Source organism: Chironomus tepperi, unplaced genomic scaffold (genome assembly GCF_022539635.2).
Source record: "Chironomus tepperi strain 1889 unplaced genomic scaffold, CSIRO-AGI_Ctep_v1 contig_408, whole genome shotgun sequence".
NCBI classification, from domain to species: domain Eukaryota; kingdom Metazoa; phylum Arthropoda; class Insecta; order Diptera; family Chironomidae; genus Chironomus; species Chironomus tepperi.
Window position 1 is genome coordinate 15850 of NW_027226530.1, and position 27498 is coordinate 43347.

General features: G+C 31.4%; 6 protein-coding genes and 1 long non-coding RNA gene across 8 annotated transcripts; 3 read left to right on the forward strand and 4 right to left on the reverse strand.

Moving 5' to 3' along the window:
- Positions 1 to 303: 303 nt before the first annotated feature.
- LOC139096886 (uncharacterized) lies at positions 304 to 1660 on the reverse strand. Its single transcript, XM_070648639.1, has 2 exons — positions 1607 to 1660; positions 304 to 1555 (listed from the first exon to the last, which is right to left on the reverse strand). The coding sequence occupies exons 1-2, from the start codon at positions 1629 to 1631 to the stop codon at positions 345 to 347; spliced, it is 1236 nt and encodes a 411-aa protein (XP_070504740.1). The 5' UTR covers positions 1632 to 1660; the 3' UTR covers positions 304 to 344.
- Positions 1661 to 2359: 699 nt separating this feature from the next.
- LOC139096822 (uncharacterized) lies at positions 2360 to 4815 on the reverse strand. The gene is made up of 2 exons (XM_070648578.1): positions 4474 to 4815; positions 2360 to 4078 (listed from the first exon to the last, which is right to left on the reverse strand). The coding sequence occupies exon 2, from the start codon at positions 4046 to 4048 to the stop codon at positions 2360 to 2362; it is 1689 nt and encodes a 562-aa protein (XP_070504679.1). The 5' UTR covers positions 4049 to 4078; positions 4474 to 4815.
- Positions 4816 to 5948: 1133 nt separating this feature from the next.
- On the reverse strand, positions 5949 to 14124 carry LOC139096877 (gastrula zinc finger protein XlCGF7.1-like). 2 transcript variants are annotated; one of them, XM_070648634.1, is made up of 2 exons: positions 14104 to 14124; positions 5949 to 7006 (listed from the first exon to the last, which is right to left on the reverse strand). In XM_070648634.1, the coding sequence occupies exon 2, from the start codon at positions 6962 to 6964 to the stop codon at positions 6023 to 6025; it is 942 nt and encodes a 313-aa protein (XP_070504735.1). In that variant the 5' UTR covers positions 6965 to 7006; positions 14104 to 14124; the 3' UTR covers positions 5949 to 6022. The 2 variants fall into 2 exon arrangements, with proteins under 2 accessions (XP_070504735.1, XP_070504734.1); XM_070648633.1 differs by lacking the exon at positions 14104 to 14124 and adding an exon at positions 7414 to 7507.
- A 1885-nt stretch (positions 14125 to 16009) lies between these two features.
- Positions 16010 to 16941, forward strand: LOC139096879 (ubiquinone biosynthesis O-methyltransferase-like). Its single transcript, XM_070648636.1, has one exon. The coding sequence runs from the start codon at positions 16106 to 16108 to the stop codon at positions 16865 to 16867; it is 762 nt and encodes a 253-aa protein (XP_070504737.1). The 5' UTR covers positions 16010 to 16105; the 3' UTR covers positions 16868 to 16941.
- Positions 16942 to 17217: 276 nt separating this feature from the next.
- LOC139096850 (ubiquinone biosynthesis O-methyltransferase-like) lies at positions 17218 to 17979 on the forward strand. Its single transcript, XM_070648607.1, has one exon. It carries the CDS (start codon positions 17218 to 17220, stop codon positions 17977 to 17979), a length of 762 nt encoding a protein of 253 aa, XP_070504708.1.
- Positions 17980 to 18002: 23 nt separating this feature from the next.
- LOC139096878 (ubiquinone biosynthesis O-methyltransferase-like) lies at positions 18003 to 19107 on the reverse strand. The gene has a single exon (XM_070648635.1). The coding sequence runs from the start codon at positions 18984 to 18986 to the stop codon at positions 18225 to 18227; it is 762 nt and encodes a 253-aa protein (XP_070504736.1). The 5' UTR covers positions 18987 to 19107; the 3' UTR covers positions 18003 to 18224.
- A 5918-nt stretch (positions 19108 to 25025) lies between these two features.
- LOC139096884 (uncharacterized) lies at positions 25026 to 27435 on the forward strand. Its single transcript, XR_011545007.1, has 2 exons — positions 25026 to 26749; positions 27048 to 27435. It is a non-coding gene; the product is annotated as an uncharacterized lncRNA (long non-coding RNA).
- The last annotated feature ends 63 nt before the right edge of the window (positions 27436 to 27498 follow it).

A 27498-nucleotide genomic window follows, 5' to 3' on the forward strand; every position in this document is an offset into this window, starting at 1 on the left:
TTTTTTTTTTTTGGACGTTGTTTACGATTTTGCTCATTTGCGATTATTTCTGTTTTACTATAATTGATAAATCAGTCAGTCGAGTCAATGAATCTGTATTTTTTTAAAGAAAATATACATTTGATTGGACTACGTGGTCTACATATTGTAGGTAATCTCAATGTGAATCATCTCGAGAACATATATGCCTATAGAAGCTGGGTATGCTCAGACAAAGTCATAGTCTAGAGTTAGACAAAGAATAGGCTTAGGAATGCATTTGTGCGATGTCTAGACGCACCTTTCCGAACTAATTCTCTAACAGACAATCTTAACCAAAACAAATATGATGCCTATACATAAACTTACTGCTTTACAAAATTCAGTGTATACATAAAATAAGAATAAGCACCATTCATGACATTTGTAAACCATTCCATGTTTAAAACTCCAATTATAATAATTTCCAACTCATTTGAATTCTGACATTGATGCATGAATTGTAACCAGACTTTTTGCATCGAAACTGACATTTTATACCACGGAAAATTCCAAACTTCATCGAGAATCTTCTGATTTTGATGAGAAATTATAGTTCCTTGGATGCAGGACATTAAGACTTGTATGGAAAAAATCAATATTATTGAAATTCCAATTGGTGCCGATATGAAAGTTGCGACTATAATTGCAAGTCCAATTCCAATCGAATTAGTTGATATTTCAATGAATGTCGTGTAATGCATGTATGGAAAAATGAGTGCTATAAAGTTATTATAGTTATTAAATGACTTGATTAAATCATTAATTTCGATTTCGATTTGCTTGATGAAATTTTTATGAATGCTGAGGCTTTGACAGATCAACTTGAACTCATTAAAGGATTCGTGTTTTGAATTTATCAATATTTTCTGATTTTTCCTGCATTTTGTCAATTTTTCACCCAATTTCTTCAATTTTTCGATATAAATGTCACCCATAGGTATAACCTGTATAGTATAGTGGATGATAAACAGATCCTGAGATATCAAAATCTCATAGAACATAATAGTGTAGAACATCATCAAAGTACTATTAAGTACGAATCCAAAAGTCTCTGTTGGGTCTGTAAAAGGTAGCCAAAATGGTACCAACATGATATATTCACTTGATATCCATGAAATTATCAGCGCGGATATTGGTGGGATCATAAAGCAGATAAAGTTCAATAGCATATACAACTTTGATAGAAATTCAATCAACTTTACGCGTGATGTTAAAATTTTTAAATATTCCTGATTCCTTTCTTCATTTTTATAGAATTTGTCAATCGTGTCGTGAATTTTAGCTACAAGCTCTTCATCATTGTTGAGGAATCTTACTGCTATTCTTGTCAAAAGTTGAAGTTCAATCGGTTCAAGCATCATTGAATGACAAATTCGCATAAAATCAGGCCAGATGTGATACAATCCATTCAATTGCATCACAACACAAATTGATGATAAGAAAATCATAATCATGATTCTTGGAGTTACTTGACTCTTGTCAACTGAATGTGAACCATGAAATCTGCTCATTTTGATGAGGAAGTCTCGAAATTCTGGGAACAAAAAAATGTTAAATTTAATGTATTTAAATAAAGCATATTTACCTTTATTTCTCTCAGATGGGAGCATATTTTTGTCCTGGTACTCTTCTCAAGCTATAAACATTAACTAACAATAACTTTACTAATTCAGCTGTTTTCAATTGTTTTTCAAATTGCTGCTTAATAGTTTGTTTTTGAATAATCAATTTTAAAAGTTTTGAGTTGAAAAAATAATTATGAATTTTTGAAGCATTAATGTAGGTCACGAGCAGAAGCGTAGCCTGGTTGTCTCAAGTCGACAGTTATGAATTCAAACGACGCAATACGGGAAGTTAATTTTTATCCCTAAAAATGGATTGAAATCAAACGATAGCCAAAATATACAAGATTTTAGATCAACTTTGTACAAATTTGTGAAATTTTTATGCAAATTATAAGATATCCTGGACACAATGTGTGAATTTTATTATAACCCATAATATGTCCTCCTTGGTTATTGAATTCAAATTTTGATGACTCATTCATTCATTGAAAAAAGGAAAATTACAATGAGAAACAGAAGCTCACAAACAGATCATGAAGGTTGTCTGGAAATTAAAAACAGAATTTTTTATTGGAATGCAGATGTAGCTGGGAACTAACGAATGGTTTTGGGAATGAATAATTTAGAGATAAGTTCAATAAGTAAGAGATAATTTGACTCAAAATGTTCTAAGGCTAAATTAATTAAAAGTTGGTAAAAATGAATAGTTAATAACGAATTAAACTTGAACTACACCAACAACATACTATACAGCACAAAATGATAGACATTTTTCAAGTACTTAATTTTATTTTAACAGTTCCACTTGAATATTCGTTGATTTTCTTTATTGCACTCTTAACATTCTCTAAAATTTCGTCTTTAAACTTCCAAAGTGAATCATCTTTTTCTGGATCTTCCATTGATGCCTTACACTCCTTTGTTGTGCAATTGACTCGATAATGTGACAACTGACCATCATCTCTAGATACTCCAAATCTCTTGCATTTGTAATCATTTTGATCATCAAGACATGAGAATGGGAAGTGATTGTGGACAGTCAAAACTCGATCCATTCTCATGAAAGTTTTTGCATTTCCACCATTTGGAGTGAAATTCGCAGCTCTGTAGATATTTGGTAGGAAATAAAGATTCTTTGGTACATCAGTGATTGATTCATTTTGCTTAGAACTTTGAAGCAGGAAGTAATGATTATCGACAGGATAACAGTCATAAGATTTTCCATTTTTAACACTTCTTGATATAGTTCGTAACATCAGATCTTTCCATGTCCTGTCTTCCTGTCTTAATGGCATTATAAACTCGTCAGTGTCCATTGGTATCATAAAATCATAGCTATACATGTGCTCATAGAATGTGTCATGGTATGAAATCAATTGATTCTGAGTGTATTGATGCCAATTCTTTTTGCGTTCATTTGGTAAGTCACTTGGATATTTGATGAACTTAACAATCATAAAACCTTCAGATTCATAGAATTTGAGGACCTTAAGGACATTTGAATGGATGTAATGAACGAAAAATTCAACTTTATTGACACCAAGAATTTTGAGTATTTCACACCATTCAATAATTTGGAGGGATATATCCTCATTAAATTCAAATCTTTTGACAGCCACGATGAATGCTTCCTTTTTGTTATTTTTTGGTCTTTTATTCTTAACTTTCATGAGATTATTTGCATTTTCACATCTTCTTTGTACTAATGACACATGACTTGGTGGAAGTGACAATGGAACTTCACATGATATCAAATATGGAGTTGCACCCTTCTTGTTGTATCCCCACTTCCGATTCCATATATATCTATATTCATAAACTTCAACAACAATTGGTTCACTGACATTTTCATACCAAAATTGACAGAAAGTTTTGACAATTGGATCAATAACATTAATCAGTGCTATTATCCTTACAAATGGAAGTCCATTTACACCTTTACGATCATCATAGTAAGCATTGTAAAGATAAAAAGTTCCATTTGTTGTGTTTTTGACTTGCCAGTAAATGTCAGTGATGTTCAAGTCTGTCTCAAGTGGAAATTTGCCACAATTTAGGTCAATATTGAGACTTGATTCATCAAGAATTGAAAGGTTTAGGTTCCGTATCTTAATTAAGTCTAAAATATGTTGTTGATGAGTTTTGAATTTTGAGGGTGTCATTTGGGTATAGTTGATGTATTTATAGCACTTAGTGAATAATTTTTCAAAGTTCTGGCTTGATTCTTGGTAATTTGACTGATTATTGATGGAATGTTTTTCAAACATCAACCATTCAAAATCCATAATTTCATCCCAATTTTGTACGTCTTTACAAATTGATTCATCACTACTTGGTAAGAAGCTATTAAAGTTGATTGAGAAAATTGATAATTTTGACGAGGATCCAGATATTAAAACATATAAAAGGGCACCTAGAAATGTGAATATTGTCAAAATTTTCATCCGTTTTAATAGTCCCATTTTGGTGCAGCTTAGAATCCTTTAAATTATCTGTAAAAATGTTTCAAAATATAAATAATTACAAAAAATCCCATAAAATGAAATTTTAATCCCCAAAAAACATTTTAAAACACCAATGCCAACAAATCCGCTCTATATAAAATTCATAAAAGTAAAATAAACATTTCCCAAATAGAAAAAAAGGAAACACAAGAGATCTGTTTATAAAATAAATACAGCACGTGAATTAAAAAACCGCTTGAATGCCTTATTTTATTTTTCATTTCTCAAATGAATCAAAATTAAAATGAAATGTAAAGCTGACAAAAATTTAAGATATTTGAAAAAAGATTTGATAGCACGTGTAGCTCAAGCAAGCATTTTTGGTGGCAAAATCAAAGATTTTAAAGGAAAACTGACAAGATAGAAAAACAATTGTTTTGTACGTGCAATTCACCACATTTTCTTCTCCAATTCTCCATTTATTTGCTCCAAATTTCAATCTTATCACAAGCAATATGTCAATTAACTCACAGTGAACTCAATATTTTGTCAAAATATAACTTACCAGGTCTTACAATTTTCACTTAACTTTGTTACCAATTTGATGCCACACCACTAATATAATATTTTATTATCGTTTTTAACAGGGCAATTAATTATACGAATTGAGGCTTTATCAACATTTTTTATGGTGAAATATGAAAAATAATGATAAGATTCCACATTTTATCATTGTTAAAAACGGAATTGTTAGATAACTCGTTATCTGTATAGTAAAAGCCGGTGTAAACTGGAAACCTTTGAAATTAGTTATAAACTAGATATTAACATGCGATGTGATCCACGGTGCTTCTGATGTCATAAAATAAGAGTGTTGAACAAATTGATTGATTCCCAAGCCGGACAATGCAGTGATCGCATAATAAATAGACTGATGTCATCAAGATATCGCCTCTTACTGTTAATATGACAATATAGCAGTTTGCTAGCAAATACAGTGTGCTGTTTCGGATTGAATTCAATTTGATTAGAGTTTTGACATTCTGGTGCCTTCGTCATACAGGATTCTTTTTTTATATTACGTGTATTCACCTCATGTGCTAGTTCAAGATCATTAACAAGCTGAAAAATTGCAAAAAAAAATTGATTTTTTGGCATCCTCAGCTGTTTTGCATCACAACTGTCAAGATCGTGTCTTGTACAGTAAGTCAGTAAAAATTTTGGATGAAAAACCTTTTTTCAGTAATTAAAAATTTTAAAATTAATTAGATGTTGATTGCTAGACCATCTGGCTGTGACATGATGATTGAGAGGAACTACAGTCGACGATGAGGAACGAAAATAAAAAGTGAACAAGAAAAAAATTCTGTTGTTTGTAGACGAAAAATGATGAGAAAATATGTTTGGTGCCAGCTCGTCTGTCTTTTAAGCTTTTGTGATATTTATTTTGATGAATTTTGAAAGTTTGCTAAATGGAAATAATTTTAGCAAGATTTAAGGAAGTCCTTACTTTGTGTGTGATTTGATTGACTGGGCACCTTGATGTGTGACTTGTTCGATCAATTTGCCAATTAAATTTGATGATGAAATCTACTCAATTAGCAACTAAATATAATCTGACACGTGTTGTGGATAGCTAGAAACTAAGTAGTAAGCGATGGCATGTGCATTGCTCTCAATATTGAAGTGTACGTCAACAATCAGCACGAGTGGATAAAAATACGTTTTAATTTGCTAAAGGCAACCTAATGAGTAGTTCCACTTACATTTCCTTGTGACAATCACGGACGAACTGTAAGGTACAGTCAATAACTGCATTTCTGCTCATCTAATACAAATCACTTGAGTTACAATTAATAACAATTCATATTTTATTAACAAATAGAATAGAGAAGTGAATTTCAATAGTCTGGACTTTTGTCCGTAATTCCGAAATAAAGTGTTTTATATTCCTAATCTCACGATTACCTCCACGACTTTCCATCCCATTCATCACCTCATTAACTCTGACCAACTTGTCTTCCCGGTCAACCATGAACTTGTATCCTTTCCAGGATGCTTCGTCCTAATATGATCAAAAAGTTGTCTTTTAAGTGTAAATCCATCGTTGCATAAGTTGCAGTTGTAAGGCTTCTTATTTGTGTGCTGTGATAAATGCCTCTTTAGATCCGTGTGAGCTGTGTAGCTTTTAGAACAGAATTTGCAAATATAGTCTCGTTGTCCTGTATGAGTCTTCAAATGAGTATCCAAAGTTGTTTTTCTAGCAAATGCTTTATCACATTGTGGACAGATAAAGTCCTTAACATTCGAATGAGTCTTTAGATGCGATGTGTAATGAGTTTTTGAATACATTTTAAAGTCACAAATGTCACAATGAAATCGCTTAATTTTCAAATGAACGACATTCATGTGGTTAATGACGTGCGACTTTTGCTTAAAAATATGTCCACAACGATCACATGTGAAGGTTTGTGGTTCAAAATTGCAGGTATTGTGCTTTGTTTTTTCATGGTACAGTAGCTTTTGGCGTGTACTGAAATCTTGACCGCAAGCTGAGCAGAAAAATGTTGACTTTTGGGGTTCGTCGACTTCAATCTCAAGTTCAATGTCACTTGGTTCTACTGAAGGTTCCACAATTTCTTCGATTATGATTTCATCGACCGTAACTGCTGATTCTTCTTCAATTTTTGATAATTCTGATAAAAATTCATGATTTTTTCGGCAGAGATCAATGATTGTTTCCGCTTGAAGCAGTTTAGTCAGGCACAGTTGACAGATGAATTTTGGTGACTTTAAAACTTCATCAATTTTTATTTTTACTAAATTTTCAATAATTTCTTTTACTAGTCGATTGTGAAACTTGCCAAAGACACTGATAAATGCTGAGTTTGATGTCAGGCAGATGCGACAGGAACTATCATTGATTGCTGACATTTTAATTCAATAATTTTGATATTTATTATGATAAATTGAGAGCTGATAGATAAGGTAAATAAAAAAAATGACAAATTAGAGAAGGAATCGGATTTTAAATAGGTTACACTCTTCACAATGCAAAATTATGGAGGTTGTTGGGATATTTTTGAATTTTAACGGAATTTTGATCAAGTTCTACCTTTATATTATTTTACTTTTTCACGAAAAAGCCTAAAATTGAACAATTTATTCCCAATAAGGGAGGATTTTGGGGTCAAAACTCTATCCTCCGCTCTCCCTGAATATGTTCTTAAAGTGTCTTCAGTCGTACATCTGTCAATGTCTAGCAAGATAGACTCCTCAAACATATCATGATCAATAATCTTATCAAAACTTGTTTTTTAATCCAATTTTCAAGATAAAGTTTTTAAAATATTTTTTTTTTAGAAATTGTGATTTGTTCTTACTTTTTAGTTTAGAGTTGAATTTGTGATTTTCTGGATTAAAAAAGCTTATTTTATACATAACTCATCTGAACGTGTAGACTTGAATCTGTTTGTGCAATATATTGATCATCTGTGCAACGATGTTAAATCGAAAGAAATATTTTAAGCTGTTATGTCTACTAGGAACAATTGTTTACATCATTATTACATTTTTCTTTTCAACAGTACTAAATGGCCCAGTAAATTATCAACATTTAATAAAGAATAACGACAACGAACATAAAATATGTAAGAATATTGAAAATTTGCAGTTATTACTATTCGATTATGATGATCAAATTGAAGAACACAATAAACTGATCAGAAATCTTGATGAAATTTCAAAAGACTGTCAAAAATTCCACAAATCAACACATCTTACCACCTCAACATTCAAAATTCATCAACAACAAATTTTAGACACAATCAAAGCACGATACTTAAACTTCTCAATTCTCGATGAATCAAGCCTCAATACTGACCTAAATTGTGGCAAATTTCCACACGATTCAGACTTGAACATAACTGACATTTACTGGCAAGTCAAAAACACAACAAATGGAACTTTTTATCTTTACAACGCTTACTATGATGATCGGAAAGGTGTAAATGGACTTCCATTTGTTAGGATAATAGCACTGATTAATGTCATTGATCCAATTGTCAAAACTTTCTGTCAATTTTGGTATGAAAATGTCAGTGAACCAATTGTTGTTGAAGTCTATGAATATAGATATATATGGAATCGGAAGTGGGGATACAACAAGAAGGGTGCAACTCCATATTTGATATCATGTGAAGTTCCATTGTCACTTCCACCAAGTCATGTGTCATTAGTACAAAGAAGATGTGAAAATGCAAATAATCTCATGAAAGTTAAGAATAAAAGACCAAAAAATAACAAAAAGGAAGCATTTATCGTGTCTGTCAAAAGATTTGAATTCAACGATGACATTTCCCTCGAAATTATTGAATGGTGTGAAATACTCAAAATCCTTGGAGTCAATAAAGTGGAAATTTTTGTCCTCAAGGTGCATCAAAATGTCCTTAATACCCTGAAATTCTATGAATATGAAGGCTTTGTGACCATAAAATTCATTAAATTCCCAAGTGACCTTCCAAATGAGACAACTCAAAGTTGGCATCAATTCTTACAAAATGAATTAATTTCATTTCATGACACATTTTATGAAAATATGTATAGCTATGAGTTCATGGTGCCAATGGATACCGATGAATTTATCATGCCGTTGAGATTTGAAGACAAAACTTGGATGGACTTGCTGAATAGAACAATCATAAATTCCTTAAAATATCAAGTAGATTTTGATTGTTATCCTGTTGAAAATCGATTTTTCTTGTTGGAAACTAAACATCAGAATGAGGAAATTTTAGAAATTCCAAGAGATTTTCACTTCCTACCAAATATCTACAGAGCAGCTAACTTCACTCCGAGAGGTGGAAATGCAAAAACGTTTTTAAGAACTGATAAAATTTTGACCATTCACAGTCACTTTCCATTTGCATGTCTAAACAGCGATAATAATTTTCAGTGCAATAGGTTCTATGTGTCTAGAACTGACGGACAGCTTTCACATTACCGGAAGGAGTGCTCAAAACCTGAATGTCTAGAATCTATGAACAATCCAGACATGGATTTAACATTATGGAAGTTTAAAGATCAAATTGTAAAAAATGTTCAAGATACACTGAAGAGAATTGAAATATATTCAGAAAATATATAGCTTGAATAAAACTAAAACTATTCTTAAACCGAGTTTAATATAATTATTTTCTTAATCCACCCATTTCCAAATATGTGCATTTTCAGACTTTTAGTTACTTCAATTGCTTAATCAATCTTAATTCAGGAACATTAAGTTTAGCTAGAAATGTAGGAACGATAAACAAAAACTGCCATGAAGTAAGTTCTAAGTTATTAAATCCAACTTTATTGAACACGATTTATTTATTTATATTTGTTTCTTCCATTCCTAGTAGATTTAGTAATCTTATCATTATTTTATATGTTATTTCGTGAACGATAATATTTTTCATCGTGTCAGCTTTTTTTTTATACATTTATTTACATTAGTATGAAATAAAATTTTACAAAACAGTTGAATTTGTAAATCCGGAAGACAAATCTATAAGATTATAGGTTAAATTATTGGATTTTTGGATTCATGAGTGGAAAATTCATTTGTGCAGCATTGAATTAAAGTGCTTTTTACGAGGAATTGATGTGAATTGTTACATTGTGAAATGAATCTTAGAATTGAGAATTTATAGCGATAAAAAAAAATAATTAAGCACAATATTAAAGATCAGTGAATTGTAACCTTAGAATCTTCTTGAAATGCATCCAAGGGGCAAAATAAATGCATTTTTCATCATTATAGGCTTTGGAGTCATCCTATACATAATCATTTCTCTATTTTCATCAATAATTTTATCCGTATCACTCAATTATTCAGCCCATCTTCAAAAAAGTGCTAAAACCCATCCAAAGGTTGAAATTATAGTTAACAAACTAAATCCAAATGATCACGTCAATCCAGATGATTCTGACTACGAAACAACGACAGTCTATGAAACAACAACAATTGATTATGATAGCTACGATGAAAGTTTCATTCTTATAGATAATTCTTCAAATTACATCAAAATACATCCTTTTGACTTTGAAATTCATCAACAACAAATTTTAGACTTAATCAAAGCACGATACTTAAACTTTTCAATTCTCGATGAATCAAGCCTCAATATTGACCTCAATTGTGGCAAATTTCCACTTGAGACAGACTTGAACATCACTGACATTTACTGGCAAGTCAAAAACACAACAAATGGAACTTTTTATCTTTACAATGCTTATTATGATGATCGTAAAGGTGTAAATGGACTTCCATTTGTTAGGATAATAGCACTGATTAATGTTATTGATCCAATTGTCAAAACTTTCTGTCAATTTTGGTATGAAAATGTCAGTGAACCAATTGTTGTTGAAGTTTATGAATATAGATATATATGGAATCGGAAGTGGGGATACAACAAGAAGGGTGCAACTCCATATTTGATATCATGTGAAGTTCCATTGTCACTTCCACCAAGTCATGTGTCATTAGTACAAAGAAGATGTGAAAATGCAAATAATCTCATGAAAGTTAAGAATAAAAGACCAAAAAATAACAAAAAGGAAGCATTCATTGTAGCTGTCAAAAGATTTGAATTCAATGATGACATTTCACTTCAAATTATTGAGTGGTGTGAAATACTCAAAATTCTTGGTGTCAATAAAGTTGAATTTTTCGTTCATTACATCCATTCAAATGTCCTTAAGGTCCTCAAATTCTATGAATCTGAAGGTTTTATGATTGTTAAGTTTATCAAGTATCCAAGTGACTTACAAAATGAGCGCAAAAAGAATTGGCATCAATACAGTCAGAATCAATTGATTTCATACCATGACACATTCTATGAGCACATGTACAGCTATGATTTTATGATACCAATGGATACTGATGAGTTTATAATGCCATTAAGGCAAGAAGACAGGACATGGAATGACTTGCTAAAAAGAACAATACAGAAATCTTCAAGGAAAAAGAAACAACGTTATGATTGCTATCCTGTCGATAATCATTACTTCCTGCTTCAAAGTCCTAAGCAAAATGAATCAATCACAGATGTGCCAAAGAATCTTTATTTTCTACCAAATATCTACAGAGCAGCTAATTTCACTCCAAATGGTGGAAATGCAAAGACTTTCATGAGAATGGACCGAGTTCTGACTGTCCATAATCACTTTCCATTCTCATGTCTTGATGACCAAAATGATTACAAATGCAAGAGATTTGGAGTATCTAGAGATGATGGTCAGTTGTCACATTATCGAGTCAATTGTACAACTAAAGAATGTAAGGCATCAATGGAAGATCCAGAAAAAGATTTGTCACTTTGGAAATTTAAAGACGAAATTCTAGAGAATGTTAAGAAATCAATTGAAAGAATTAAGGAATATACGAATGGAGTCGTTGATTTAGAATTAGAGGAAGTAACATGATAGTTTATTTATCATATTTTACAAAAATATATTAAGGTTTAAGCACAATTCAAGTGGTTTCAATTTTTGAAGTTATCCTATGTAATTTCAGAACTAACTCACTTACGTCAACTCACCAGAAACAGCAACAACCACACAAAAAACCAACTTATTTCAAATATTCTCGAAAGAAAACATGTTAATTTTATTTTGCAACCAGCACGTGTCCCTAACTACTCATTGTTCTCAAAAAAAATTAATCCATTCAATCAAATACAGGTTACGCCTGTCAACTGAAATCTACAGTCGTGCCAAACAAAAGATTTAATTCACGTATCAACATTTATCTCATTACTACTTTAAATCGACATCAAATGATCAAAATCTTCATGTCTGCAGTCACATATGCAAAACAAACAACAGATTTGGAAGTTCAGCAAATTTATTATTGATGAAAAAAGAATTAAGAATAATTTTAATAAATAAGAATTAAAATGCCGTAAGTCAAATGAAGTCATAGAAGGAGCTATATAGTAAATAGTCAGTAGTAAGAACATGCAGATTTGAGTTTGGATGACTAAGAATGTTGATTTATTAATGTGTTTACTAGAATAAGCTGTGGTTGAATTTTGGCATTTTCTGGCTTATTGAATAGTTCACAATATAGAAGTTTGAAAATTTTCAACTAAAAATATCATTTATGTCTATAGATCCGTAAGTAAGTTCTATCTATACTCAACTATAAACGCATCGATCAGCGATGTGTCAAATCTCTCACATCAATAAATCAAACAATCAACACCGATCATTATCTTCAAAACTTTGTCTACAAAAGTCGGTCATACTATTTCGACTACTCATTCGGCAAGTTCAAAGTGCTATAAAACGAGACATATATTTTGTGTGTATTTTTAATTGACGATGCCGTCGTGATTAAATGTCATTAACCGCACATATTTTCAAGTATCTTTCAATGTTGACAGTGTGGTACTAAACTTCTTATTTCTTACTTGTCACCAGGGGTGTAGCCAAACGTGGATTTTTTTTAATTTAAGGACTAAAATTTTAGATTATTGTCTCAAAAACCTTAACAAAATGGTGAAATTTGTCAAAGAAGTTTTTTGACCCCATAAGAAATCGATGCTTGCCAAATTCTTATGATTTGTTTGGTAACGAACGAGATATTTCCACTACACGTGCGACAAGTGAAACAAAATATAGCAAAGAAAATGAAGAATGAAAATTTTTCTCTTCAAGCGTTTTTCACGCATTCAAGTGACAAAAAGAAAAATTTTTCATCAGAAAATAAGAAATAATTTATATTTTTTGCTGTGTTTCGTAAGTGTGATGACAACATCAAGGCTGTTTATGTTACCGAGAAAATATTTTAGGGATTCTGGAAGATTCGTTGGTACAAAAACTGGTTTAAAAAATCTTTGTTTTCAGACACCTAATCTCAATTTCAAATTCCTAAGATTAATTTTCGATAGAACCAACTTCAGGTGACTCCTGTGGGAGGTCATGGATCACAACTGATCTGTACGACCAGCGAAGTATCAACGTAATCAATTTCGACGAAAGTAGTCAAAGACGTTTTCATGGCTTCTTCCCAGTTTGGATAAAAGCAATCAAGTCAAAGTCATTCCGATCCGATGCCGGATTTTGAACCGATTACACAATTTGTGCCATTCGGATCACGTTTGTGATTCTAAGTTTAATATTTTCAACCAATTTTAAGCCTCACAAACCCAAAATGCCATTCTCATATAAATATTTGTCAAGCCAATTCTTCTTAGTTTTAATTTTCTTTAAACAATTTTTCATCATTTTCTTGTTCTCTCAAAACATTTTTTACTCAAGAAGAAAATCTCTGCATGTGTTCCTTTGCCTTCTTATTCGTTTTGTTGACGTTCTTCACAATATTTTCATGACAGTTTTCACTTTTTATTTGCTTTAATCTCATGTTTGAATGATTTCATTTTGGGGAAAACAATCTCATGCAGAGACGGTTAATTGCCTTGATTAGTCAGCTTTTATTATGAAATTTAAAATAATATTTACGACGGACATTCGTCATCAGCAATTAAAGACACGTTTTCTGTTGAATTGTGGGCATAGATTAGTCTTTAAGGATGATGAAATTATATTCAAAGTTGAATCGATGGAAGTCTTTATTTGAATCCAATAGGTACCAAAATTCCACAATTTAACCATAAATTATATCAACTTAACCTGGATTTAACCTGAAACTACAGTTAATAGGGGGATCAGAACCACTCCTTTGAAGACTCTTTTATTGTCTCTAGACTACAAAGGGAGGCTGAGAACTTCGTGAACCACTGCATTTGATTCAAAAAGGACAGATGAAAAAGTGTCTACTGCCGAGTCTCCAGCCCATGACTGCTTGGTCGATATCACAATAATTAGTAGAAGCCATTCCGTCACCGAGCCACTTCAAGTCACCTAATTTTAACCTTAAAAACCCAAAATAATTGTTTTTCTAACTTGAACATTTTCCTTCACAAAATACTATCCGAATCCTTCCAATAAATTTCATACTCTTATCCCTAATATTTTATCAAACAATTGTAACATGATAAAATCACTCAATTTATTTTTGACCCCACTTAGTGTCTGATTTCGTTTATTTTCTATTATTCATAAAGTCAACAGACTTAGCACATTTTAATGTCTATAAATATCACATCAAACAGTAGCTTTCACATTTCTTTAATGATTAATTCACAATACATTTCCTGAATTTCAATAACATTCAACTCATTGTTATCATTTAAATGATATCATTTTTATATCCCACATACCGCTATTCAAATACAGATGACACAAAAAGCAGAGGCAGTGACAAACTTGTTGAATGAATGTGAAAAAAACGGTGATGAACACTCGTAGGAATTTCGAGGACGAAAAGGTGTTTTAGTTTTGATAAGAATAACTTATTTGTGATCATGCACAATGAGGTTTTGAATACGGCATATTAGATGATGTTATTTGTTAGTTTAATGAGTCAACAAATTAAGGGAAAAATGTTAAAATATTTTTATAAGGTCTGTTAATTTTAATTGAGGAATTTGAGAAGCAAGGTTGACGTGATATAGATTAAAATGATGAAATAATCAGTAATCTTTACTTAATGATTTCAAGTCAATATTTCACTGAAAGTATTTTAAATATTTCAGCTCAGCTGCTCAAACAAAGAAAAATTCTTTCCCTCATTATTTTCACTTCATGCCCTTCCGTTAAGCTGCAAACATTGAGGAACAAAAATTACAATTTTCTATTAATAATTTTACATCATCGTTTCAAGCTGTCATTCGGTTATTCACTTAGTAACAGCAATAAGTCATTCATCATATTTTTCAAATCACTTTTAAAAGAATCAACAGCGACTAAAAGTCTCACAGAATTTCTTTTATTTGTGAAAATAAAATCGAGGAAAATAAATTTCCCACAGAAATAGAGCAAAAGTGATCTCACATAGTGACGGGTTTTTCCAACCCCTCTTACATCAGCACAATTTGATAAATCTTGTGCCAAGAAAAAGAAAAGAGTAATTAAAATATAATAAGAGCAGAAAATTATCCGCAAGGAAGGCACATTTTTAAAAAACAAGATGATGAAAGTTTCCTTTTAATTTATATTGACCAATGACTGTGTGTGGGATATTATTATTGCAATAGATGCCAGTGTCATGCAATGAAAGTGAAATATAAATTCAAAATGCTTCTTTATAAAAAATGAATTTTATAACTGCGGCTGCCGATGATGATGTTTTGGTTATTAATAATAGTATGATGGGAAAATTGAATTATGGCCCAAATTGTAAACTAGTTCATTGAGGATAGACAACAATGAATGATTTAGTTGTTCTTGGGGACATAATTATTCCACACCAACCCAGTTTCACACAGTTTGGGACGACCAAATAACTCTTTGAAAGGAAGCTGTCAATAGAGACAGTAGTTCATTTGGTTTTGGTAATTGCCAGATTGAAGCCAGCTTTAGAGCCAGTTGATCAGTATGGCCAGTGAAATAAGCAACCCAGTTTGAGTTTTGGTTTTGAATCATATGCCCTAGAAAAGCGGCTTACATTAACCTTTTTGTAGTAGTCAAATAACGGCTTCAACAGGTAGCTAAACGTTGTTACCTCCTGACGACGACTCCTTGATGTGTTATTAACCACATTTACTGCTCCAATTGAGCTCAATTTTTTTTAAATGAGGATTTTTGATGACAGCATTTTAGAATTTCTGATAAAAAATTGAATCTTTTTGAGAAATTCGATCTTACAAATCTTGACTTTAACTTTCTTATGTTCATCATTCCCTAACATCAATGTACCTTCACAACACACACCTGAGCAGATTAGAAATTCTCATTGAGAATGATTGAAAATTCTCTCACATTAAATTAGTTGTTTTCTTTAATTTAAAGAGTAAAACACAAAAAAATTCTCATTGATAAGGAAAGAAACCTCTCAAAAATTAGATTCATTTATAAATAATAAAAGTTCAACTTCAACCTACAGTTGTTCACGTACTTAAATAAATTTTTTTCTTTAACCTTGCTTGTATTTCATTAGTTTTGTTGAATATTTCACACATAATTATCATGGCAGAAGTTAAATCAAGTGTGATCAAATCGGAAGTTGATAGATATTCAAGTTATGCTCATACATGGTGGAATCCAAATGGAAGAACTTATTTGCTCCATAAGATGATTCCAGCAATTCGAATTCCATTCATGAAAAGTGGACTTACTGATGCCGGCTTGGTTAAAAATGAAAATAAAGACAAATCAAACATGTTTGAAGGCATTAAGATCTTGGATGTTGGATCAGGAGGTGGCTTGATGGCTGAACCACTAGCATTAATGGGTGCTCAAGTTACTGGAGTCGATCCAACTGAAAATCTCGTTGATGTTGCTAAGGAACATATGAAAATCCACGAGAATCTCAAAATCAATTACATTTGTGACACAATTGAGAACTATAGTGCCAATAATAAGGAACAATACGATGTTGTCACATTTTTTGATGTTGCTGAACATGTTGCAGACGTCCGTCAAGTTCTAAAAGCTAGTGTTGAAAATCTTAAACCAGGTGGACAAATCTTCATCACCACATGGAATAAAACATTTATGGGATGGCTCTACGGCATTGTTATACTCCAATGGATATTAGGGATTGTTCCACCTGGTGCTCACAAGATTAGCATGTTCATATCACATCAACAGATATCAGAATATCTAAAAGAGTTCAACTGTAAGACAGTAGAAGTTCGAGGAGTTTGGTACAGTCTATGGAAGAGAGATTGGAGCTTTACAAATTACACTGGAGTTTGGTATGCAATGCGGGCAGTAAAAGAGGAATGATCCAGAGTTTTATGTTTAATTTAGTACTTTTGATAAGCATCTGAATTAATGAATGAATAAAATTTGATAATTATTAGGACATAGACTAAAATTGTTATATATACGTGAGGCTATTATCTTCTAAGGTCTTACAGTGTGAGAACATTTAACACTTATTAAGGAAGTCTTCTCTCAAAAATGAATTACATTTCTCAATTGTGAGAGTAAAACTCTCTCCAAACTAAGTATAATCAGCGCAGTCATACAAAATATTTAAGAACTTTCTGCAGTCTCTCACAAATTTTAAGAGAATTATTTCTTAATCTTGTTCATTTTTGATAGTCTTGTTGAATATTTCAGACAATTTAAACATGGCGGAAAGTAAATCTAGTGTAATTCAAAGTGAAATTGAAGCCTTTAATAAATATGCTGCTGATTGGTGGAATCCAAATGGAATGATAAAGTTATTACATCAAATGATTCCAGCAATTCGTATTCCGTTGATGAAAAGTGGACTTACTGATGCCGGCTTAGTAAAAGAAGAAAACAAAGGCAAATCAAACATGTTTGAAGGCATTAAGATCTTGGATGTAGGATCAGGAGGTGGATTGATGGCTGAACCGATGGCATTGATGGGTGCTCAAGTCACTGGAGTTGATCCAACTCAAAAACTCGTCGATGTTGCTAATGAGCACATAAAGATCCATGAAAATCTTAAAGTTGAGTACATATGTGATACAGTTGAAAATATTAGTGCCAATAACAAGGAAAAGTTTGATGCTGTAACATTTTTTGATGTTGCCGAGCATGTTTCTGATGTCCGTCAAGTCCTCAAAGCCAGTGTCGAATGTCTTAAGCCAGGTGGACGAATCTTCATCACTACATGGAACAAAACATTCATGGGATGGTTCTATGGCATCTTTTTGCTTGAATATGTCTTTGGGATTGTTCCACGAGGAGCACATGATATCAAACTGTTCATTTCTCCAGAAAAAATTACAGAATACTTGGAAGAATTCAATTGCAAGACTCTTGAGGTTCGTGGAACTTGGTACAGCCTTTGGAAAAGAGACTGGAGTTTCACATCATATACAGGAGTATTTTATGCTATGCAGGCTGTGAAAGAGAAATAAAAATAAAATAAATCTTGAAAGACTTTATTGATTTTCATATAAAAAAATACTTTTATTGATATTCTTGGAATGACTAAAAATCACAATTTTTATCAAAATATTTCAGTAGCTCAGTATTGATTGTGCTGCTTATCATATGCTTTTTCATACTTGACTATGGTGTCATAGGTTGCTATCAGTAAGAGTTCGTGTAGGAAATGATATAATGTCGACAGTTACTGTAGCGAGGTTCATATTCATCAATCTTATTTCTCCTTTACAGCTTCCATTGCATACCAAACTCCAGTATATGATGTAAAGCTCCAATTTCTCTTCCATAGACTATACCAGGAGCCACGGACTTCTAATGTCTTACAATTAAACTCTTTGAGATATTCTGAAATTTTCTCATGTGAGATGAATAGCCTGAAGTCATGTGCTCCTCGTGGAACAATCCCAAAGATATATTCAAGCAAAAAGATGCCATAGAACCATCCCATGAATGTTTTGTTCCATGTAGTGATGAAGATTCGTCCACCTGGCTTAAGACATTCGACACTGGCTTTGAGGACTTGACGGACATCAGAAACATGCTCAGCAACATCAAAAAATGTTACAGCATCAAACTTTTCCTTGTTGTTGACACTAAGATTTTCAACTGTATCACATACGTAATCAATTTTGAGATTCTCGTGGATCTTCAAGTGTTCCTTAGCAACCTCGACGAGCTTTTCAGTTGGATCGACTCCAGTGACTTGAGCACCCATTAGTGCTAACGGTTCAGCCATCAATCCACCTCCAGATCCAACATCCAAGATCTTAATGCCTTCAAACATGTTTGATTTGCCTTTGTTTTCTTCTTTTACTAAGCCGGCATCATAAAGTCCACTTTTCATCAACGGAATACGAATTGCTGGAATCATTTGATGAAGAACCTTCGTCCTTCCATTTGGATTCCACCATTCATGTGCATGATCAGAAAATCTTTTAATTTCACTCTTAATAACACTTGTTTTACCTTCCGACATGATTAAATACTTTGAAATATTCTTTAAATTAATGAAATTCACAGAATTAGGTAACAACTTTCTGAAAATGTATAAGAAACTGCAAGTTATTGTTTATTTTTTATTGTTGCTGAGCAAAGTTTACTTATTTTTTTCGAGAGAAGAGCCGGTGAGAAACTTTGGACGTTTTACTCTCAAAAGTGATTTGAGGTTTCTTTACTGCGAGAGAATTGTTCTTCTTTTTTTCTGTCAGGTTGCTTCTTGTTGATTATTTCTATTGATGGATGGATTGATAATTTTTAGTGCTTGAATATTTGAATCAATAAATATAAACCTACAAACTACATGTTCTTTATTGACAATACTGTATTTAGTTTATAAGTAATAATGTTATTGATACATGTAGCACAGAGCGAACAACTCAGGTACAATAGTGTCTCCAGGAGGAGGGGAATGAAGGCCAACCTCCTCTTTCCCCTTTTTTAGACCAATTTTTCCACTTTACTTTATTTTTAAATTTCTGCCTTTCATGCTTGACGAAATTACCTAGGAGTAGCAAGAATGTCAAGTTTAAAGTTACGTTTTTGACATTAGTGGATAGATTTTTTGATGAAATTGAGTATACTGACTACATTGGTAAGCTGTGAAAATAATTCTACGATTGAGGTGTTCCATGGCACAAAAAAGGTTGTCCATCACTGGTCTAAATCAGCACGTGCAGTGAATATTTTCCAAAAATAGTTTTTTTTGCATCTAACCTTGAATAAACCAGTTTTTATTTACTTAACATTTTCTAAAATAAATTTTATTTTTTTAAAGAACTTAAAAAAATAGAATTGCATAAACAACTTATTTTGGGATACAATAGACGATAAACAAATCAGTTTTCACTTTTTTTGTTTTTTCCTTAACTTGATCGTATTACGGTAAACATCACTTAATGCTTTACTTAGATGACCTTGATATTCTGCGATGAAGAATTTGCTTTTGTTTATTTTAAACCTAAATTAATTGGCGTTTAAAAATTTTGCGAGGATGTTTTTCTTATGATTTAGGTTTTAAAGGGTCTTGTTGAATTTTGGAAGTTCTGAAAGGTTGAATTTTGCTAGATTTTTGGCTTAGCTAGATTTGACTTTACATGTCATTTTTGCTTACTCATATAGTTCAGAATATATACTCAAACATACGACAATTAAATCATTAACAATGCAACAATGAGTCAACTCTTATCAACTTCGCCTTCACTGTCATGCATTCGTCATTGCAAGTTTTTAAATTGATTGAATTGGATTGAATTAAATGACAAACAAATTCATTAATCAAATTATAAGGAAGGAGAAGAAATGGAAGAAAATAATATAATTGACGTAAATGATTGCAATATTTTTTATTTCTTTCAATTGAACGAAGTTGCATAACTCAAATAGAAATTGGGATAATGCTTGCTTTGACTGATAAGAAATACTGTGAAGACTCTAAGCGTGATGACAAACAATGCATTTATTATTTTTAAGAGATAAAAACTTTGTTGTTTTTCTGTGGCTTAGAAACAGAGCCATTTGTTTATTAATATTTTTTTGTGATTTATTGAGACATGTTGGAGATTAATTTTTGCCACATGTGATTTTTGGATGGAACATATGGTGCCTTTGGATGTTGATTGAGTCTATTTTTGTTCTATGTGAAGATTTTTGGACAGTTTTTTTGTTCTTGTTGCGTTTTGTTTTTTGTTTTTACTAATCATATTCCTGATTGACTAAGAAAAATTTCTTAATCATTCTAGAATCTTTCAGAAATCTGTACATTAAGCCTTATTATTGGGAGAATTTAGTTTGAAAAAATGGAAATTAATCTAGATTTTTTTTTGCATAATCTGCTGGATTACTAGACATTGCGTTTGACTTTTGTAGAATTTAATAGAATGTTGAACATATTCATAAAAGTCGACTAAAAGTCTTGATTCAAGGTCAGATTTCTGAACTGGATATTTAGAGAAATCCTTTCGAAGTCTGTACTTAGGATCAGAATTTGTGAGTAATAAGCTCGATTCATGACACAATTTGCCAGAATTCTAAACTTTAGGCTTAGCATTAGGCAAATGCTGGTTAACCAGAATTTCGGAATAATTTACTGAATTTCTTTCTGACTTCTGACTTTGGATTTATACAGAATCCGCTTTAAGTCTTTAAGTCAGTATAAACTCGGATAGATCCGAGGCAGAACGGGCTAAATATTCAAATTTCATGTTCAATTGCAACTTATTCAAAAACCAATTAATCATTTAACAATGTTAAACCCTCTAATAATAAAAACAACAAAATTGCTACGAAATAAATTAAAAGAGACAAATAATAATCCTTCGTCATGCCAAATGACGTCGATAAAATTTAAATAAAAATATTTGGCTGTCTCTATCTTGTAAATAATTCACTCGACAAAACTACTTCTCATCTTTTTTAAACCCGGAATCCATAAAAACTTCCTCAATATACCGTGAAATTTAAACAAACCAATAAAAAAATTCAAAATCTCGTAAATTTTCACTTTCATAAAAAAATCACAATTGACATTCAAGGACATGTCATTGAGAAGATCATTAACCAACATTTTTATTCTTATTTTTTTCTTCTTCGAATTCGCAGAAAATTTTCGTCTCTAAAAAAATTTTCTTTTCTTTTCCTTCTCGGCCGAGTGCCAAAAAAATGTTTTTTTTTATTAACATTCAAATTATATCAAAAGTTTTTCTATAGTAAAGTCATGAATAAGCACTTGAACTGGCTGAAATGCTTGCTAATTTCTCATGTGTAGGTGGAAAGCTGACCTGCATTGTGTTGACATGTCTCGAGACATTTAACTGTAGAGATGTGGTGAAATATAAACCGAATTTTATTAGTAAATTTTGTTTCTATTTTAATTACGTAAATATTGACGTCAGATTTGTTGTTCTTAATACAGTATCGTTCAAAACTGTTTCCATGTTTTGAAAAATATTTTATTTTTGATTTATTTCCACTAAAACTTAAGAAAGTCCCAATAAGTTATATACTGTTTTAAAGCTTGTATATTTGCTATTCAAATATTGGGAAAATATTTAGTTTTGAAATTTTTCACACAATGGCCGAATCACATGGAAACAGTTTTGAGCTAAAGAGAAACTTTTCATAATTTTAATACTAAAATGAATAATTCTGTACAAATTTGTGTAGTTTTATAAAATACATGATTAATGTGAACTTTTGATACATAAATCATAAAATTATGTCCAGTAAAAACATCAAAATTATGAATTTTAGAGCAGTACAAATGTTCTGATGCTTGATAAAAATTTAATGATTGAAATGTTTTAGAGGTTCCATTTGCACATAAGTAATTGAGCATAGCGTAAATAAGTCTTACAATTGCTTTAATTAACGTAAAAGGCAGTTGAAAGCGAAAAATTTGAAAAAGTTTATGGAATTGAAATTTTTTAATTTTTTACAGCTATATGCTTAATTTTTAGCGCATAATCTGATAGATCTTATGTTAATGAATACAACTATATGCAATTTATGTAGCACTCATAAAGATTTAAGCATTTTTTCTCAGAATTTCTATTGTCAGTTGCAGCCATCTTGGAAGATTTTTACAAGCAATTTTAAAAATTTAATTTTTTTGCATAAATATCGATATTACAAAGCTTAAGATGCTTAAATAATATTAATTTTTGAATTTGTAAGCTATTTTAGTCACTTCAATAACCGTTAATGTGATATTTATGCAAAAAAATTAAATTTTTAAAATTGCTTGTAAAAATCTTCCAAGATGGCTGCAACTGACAATAGAAATTCTGAGAAAAAATGCTTAAATCTTTATGAGTGCTACATAAATTGCATATAAATTCATTAACATAAGATCTACAGATTATGCGCTAAAAATTAAGCATATAGCTGTAAAAAATTAAAAAATTTCAATGTTTTTGTAAAGATGGAAATTTTTTAAAGTGTTTCCATAAACTTTTTTCAAATTTTTCGCTTTCAACTGACCTTTTACGTTAATTAAAGCAATTGTAAGACTTATTTACGCTATGCTCAATTACTTATGGTGCAAATGGAACCTCTAAAACATTTCAATCATTAAATTTTTATCAAAATGCATCAGAACATTTGTACTGCTCTAAAATTCATAATTTTGATGTTTTTACTGGACATAATTTTATGATTTATGTATCAAAAGTTCACATTAATCATGTATTTTATAAAACTACACAAATTTGTACAGAATTATTCATTTTAGTATCAAAATTATGAAAAGTTTCTCTTTAGCTCAAAACTGTTTCCATGTGATGTCGGCCATTTTGTGAAAAATTTCTACTATAACTAAATATTTTCCCATGTTTTTTGGCATATTTGAATAGCTCAATATACAAGCTTTAAAACAGTATATAACTTATTGGGACTTTCTTAAGTTTTAGTGGAAATAGATCAAAAATAAAATATTTTTCAAAACATGGAAACAGTTTTGAACGATACTGTATTTTCATGTAAATTGTCATCAAAAATATTTTTGTTTATTTTTTGATTTAATTCATGATAAACAAATGACACCTGATTAATGTGCCCTTTTGATCTAATTCAGTCTAGTTAAAATTGCTTTTTTATTCGGAGGAAAAAACATTGACAGGAACGAGGAAGGAAAAGTTTTTTGTTAGCTCTGGGATGAGCACTAATGCTGGTTCACAAGCCTTTTATTAAATGTCACCGGGAATAATGCATGAGAACATTCATACTTTATACTAAAATACCAAGTACCTCGAAACTCTCGTTTAAAGGCAAACTCTAAACAGCACATACTAATTGATGAATCGTCGAAAGTTTAGCAAAACCTTGAACGTCATTAAAATTACAATAAAATTTCAGAATAACAAAACATTAAAAAAATGAAATCAAAATATTATTGCCAACTTCAATAATATTTTTCTTTTATTATTACAACAATATTTTTGTAGTAAAAACATTTGATTGTTTTATTACTTGTTGGCAATGTAAAGTGAATGCAGAATGAAGATGATTTTTGAGAAATATTATTTCAAGTAACAGAAAACGTAGCTGGATTGGTCGAACGCTTAGAAAAGATCTTGCAGATATAGTCAGGAACAGGCAAAGAGACCGTTTTAGGTACTGACCAGGTCAGTATCTAGACTAGGTTAATTGCAGCCATCAGGTACCGTAGTGGTATTTCTGTAAAAAACTTCTATGACTGTTAGGGAATATGACAAGCTTACGTTATGTGAAATCTCCCGGGGAGACTTTTTGGCTAGTAATTGTGTTAGACTCAAAATACACTTTACAATCGAATGAATTCTAGATTTATAGTAAATAGGATTTCTAAACAACAGCACTTTTTTCAAAAATGCGATATTGCGGTTGTTGTTTTGCGATTTTTCTGTGGTTTTCAAACAAATACAGGGATGTATTCAGAAGAAAAGGGATCAGTTTAAAGCGTTTGATCGCTAAAATTATGTGTGATATTAGAATGGATGACGAAGCTTGGGTCAAAAAGTATGGTTTCCATAATACTGAAATATTACACAAATTTTGATGAATTGTAGACCCCCAAGTGGACACAAATACGTTAAAACTATTAACATCAACTAGACATTAACTCGGGTCCGTCTTTCAGCAAATACATTATGATAGATTCTAATGCTTTTAGTTCTACACCACCTGGTTCGTTTGTCTATAGCCACAAGGTCAAATGTTTCATAATTCTCGATATATTTTTACATTTTTCAAGTAAATCTTCTTCCAAGAAAAAAAAAAATCATTATTTAATTTATTTTTCATTTCTATGTCACGAAAGCTGAAAAACAAGAGAAACAAGAAAAGAGTGTACAATTGACAAGCGAGTAACAGAGATAGAATGAAATAGTTATTTCTCACTGATAAGAATAACATTGTGTAAATGTTAAAAAAAAAATGAAAAACATCACGCGAGTCGAGGCATTTTCGCAATTATTATTTGCTTTCACATTTTATTTTTTGCTGCTCGTCTTCCTCAACTTTTAAGTTGTTATCACTTTCCAGAAGTATTTGCTGTCATTCTTTGTGTCTTCCTCATGTAGTCAATGTGTGATGTAACCGGCCGCTTTATTTGCGGTTACTTTATCACTTTTGTGTTGCTATTGTTTGCTGTGCTGTTGTTTTTAAGGTAATTTTATACGTGGAAGTGAAATAAAAGGTTTGAATTTTTTATGAACTGAGTTTGCGTTTATGCGATTAAAAATAGAAATTTGATGAGTCTAAAGGTTCTTGTTGTTGAGGTGGTCAGTAATGGAATACTTATTTGTTGTTTATTTTGTCAAATGTTTGATTTTTGCTGAGGTCTATGAAAATTATTGAATAAAAATATTTAACGATTTCTGCTTGAATCATTCAAAATTTAACAAAATCCCAACAATCCACTCATGATCATCACACTTGAACCTACAATGATACATCACCAAAATCAGAGACCGTTCACGTATTGTCCGTCAAAAGGGCCATTCGTACAATAACTTCCCATAAAATAGCACTCGAATTAAACCTTAAAATATTTAAGCCTAATTGATCATGCAATTCAATTCAATAACAATTACAATAAAGCAACTGTCCGCAATGCTTGAAACAACAACAAATAAAATCCGGAAACTTAATTAAAAACATTTTAAAAATGTTTTTTCAAGTCTGCTTAGCGCTCAGTCAATCTCGAATGTATCAACAACAAATCTCATTAGGTATCGCAAAAATTAAAAAAATAGGAAGTAAGTCAATTTGAATTATGCGCGATCGCACGTACGCCAGACTCTCTTGAGCCACTTTGAATCAATTATTTTTATCTAACACAGAACCTTATCAGCTTAAGCAGCCCCTCCTTCTGTTGTCCTTTTATTTACTGTTATTCACACTCATTATCGCTTTTTAAATATGTGAAATGACTTTATCGCAATTTTGGATGAAAGAGTTGAGAACTAATCGCTTTGTTTACGAACAAAAAAAATTGTGACAGGAATGATAAGACAAGAAAAACAACAAGGAATCATTTCTGTGATAAAGTTTGAAACTCAAACAGACTTTTTGGACTCTCATGTCATGAATGATGGATGACAATTTTTACTGAACTTGTTGGTTCTCAAAATAAGGTTTTGATATCAGTTGGATCAGTTAAGATGCCTTTTTGGATCGTTGACATACCCTGAGATCAAAACCGAGATCTTTAGTTCCAACACACAGTTTGGCAGTTATTAGAATCAAATCATTTGCAGTAATGGAAGTCTCCACAACACATTGTAGCTTGTTAACTAGCTTCTTCTTTCAAATTTTGTAATATTGTGGTCTAGTTAGTGAAACAAAATCAACAAGAAATTTTATGACTATTTTTAATGTTTTTTTGTTTGTTTCATTATATTTTTTGCTATAAAAAATTGCACTTTCCAATTAAATACTATTTTATAGCTTTTAGCCTGATGCAATTAGGTGACCTGTGGTTTAATAAGGAGTAAACAAAGCAAAAATCACGATGCGACGAATTTCGTCATTTAAATGTTTTGAAAAACAGTCAAGAAGGCGTCTGTGTGCAACTATGTTGCTCTACTCGGATGACAAGTGGATTTAGGCTATTCAATCGCTAATGAAGATGTTATCTTTACTGGGATTAAGCCCTGAATTCAGAATAGATTGAAAAGCCTAAGCGGAATGATTAAGTTAATTGATGTTTTGACCAAATTCAAATCAAGGCTCAGCCGACTTACCATTTTTTGCAATTTTCAGGTGAGTGCCTGAGACAAGTCTAAGTCTTGAAATAAAGAATGTGCCGAAGAGTTAGGTGAACCTTAGTCAGCTGATGAGCTCGGAGCTTATTTTATGATACGAAATGCATTTTTTGAGGTTAGCATTTATGAGGATTTCTCAAATTTAATCATAAAAGCTTCTCGAAGGCCATCAATAATCTCAACAATCAAGAGTATATCTTCTACCTTGCTCACAGTCAAAACATTTAATGACTAATATTTTTACAACCATTACAAATTGAAAAACAATGTTGAAATGACTTTTAATTATTTTTTAGTAATTAGACATGAAAAAAGTCAAAGTCGAGATAATAGTAAGGGTGCGGAACTTATCAATCATAATTTTTATCACTTTTGATCCTGTTTGATCTGCCTTAGACCTCCAAAAAGCACACAGTGTGCAAATGTCCAAAAATTCGACCCCCGACAAGCTTAATTCTGGCGTGAGGCATGATTTGACTGAACCTTACATGAGGATAGAGGAAAATCGGTCTGTCGACGGATTTGGAGTCATTTCTTCGTCGTGTGCCTTTCAAGATGCAATAGCATAAGTCAGTCAATCGACCCAGAAACCGGTCCAGACCGTTATAATAATTAAAATGTCAAAATAATCAAAAATTGTTCAGAAATGACAGAATAAATCGAAAAATACTTGAAAGTATTAAATTGAAAGCTTAGAAATGACTAAAAAAATTGTTTTTCATTTTCTGTATGACAAGGACGCATCGT

Bases quoted from the DNA above. Each gene is read 5' to 3' on its own strand.
- LOC139096886 (XM_070648639.1), bottom strand. From the start codon at position 1,631: ATGCTCCCATCTGAGAGAAATAAAG. The intron at 1,556-1,606 runs GTAAATATGCTT...TTTTGTTCCCAG, and splicing joins CCCATCTGAGAGAAATAAAG to AATTTCGAGACTTCCTCATC.
- LOC139096822 (XM_070648578.1), bottom strand. From the start codon at position 4,048: ATGGGACTATTAAAACGGATGAAAATTTTGACAATATTCACATTTCTA.
- LOC139096877 (XM_070648634.1), bottom strand. From the start codon at position 6,964: ATGTCAGCAATCAATGATAGTTCCTGTCGCATCTGCCTGACATCAAAC.
- LOC139096879 (XM_070648636.1), top strand. From the start codon at position 16,106: ATGGCAGAAGTTAAATCAAGTGTGATCAAATCGGAAGTTGATAGATAT.
- LOC139096850 (XM_070648607.1), top strand. From the start codon at position 17,218: ATGGCGGAAAGTAAATCTAGTGTAATTCAAAGTGAAATTGAAGCCTTT.
- LOC139096878 (XM_070648635.1), bottom strand. From the start codon at position 18,986: ATGTCGGAAGGTAAAACAAGTGTTATTAAGAGTGAAATTAAAAGATTT.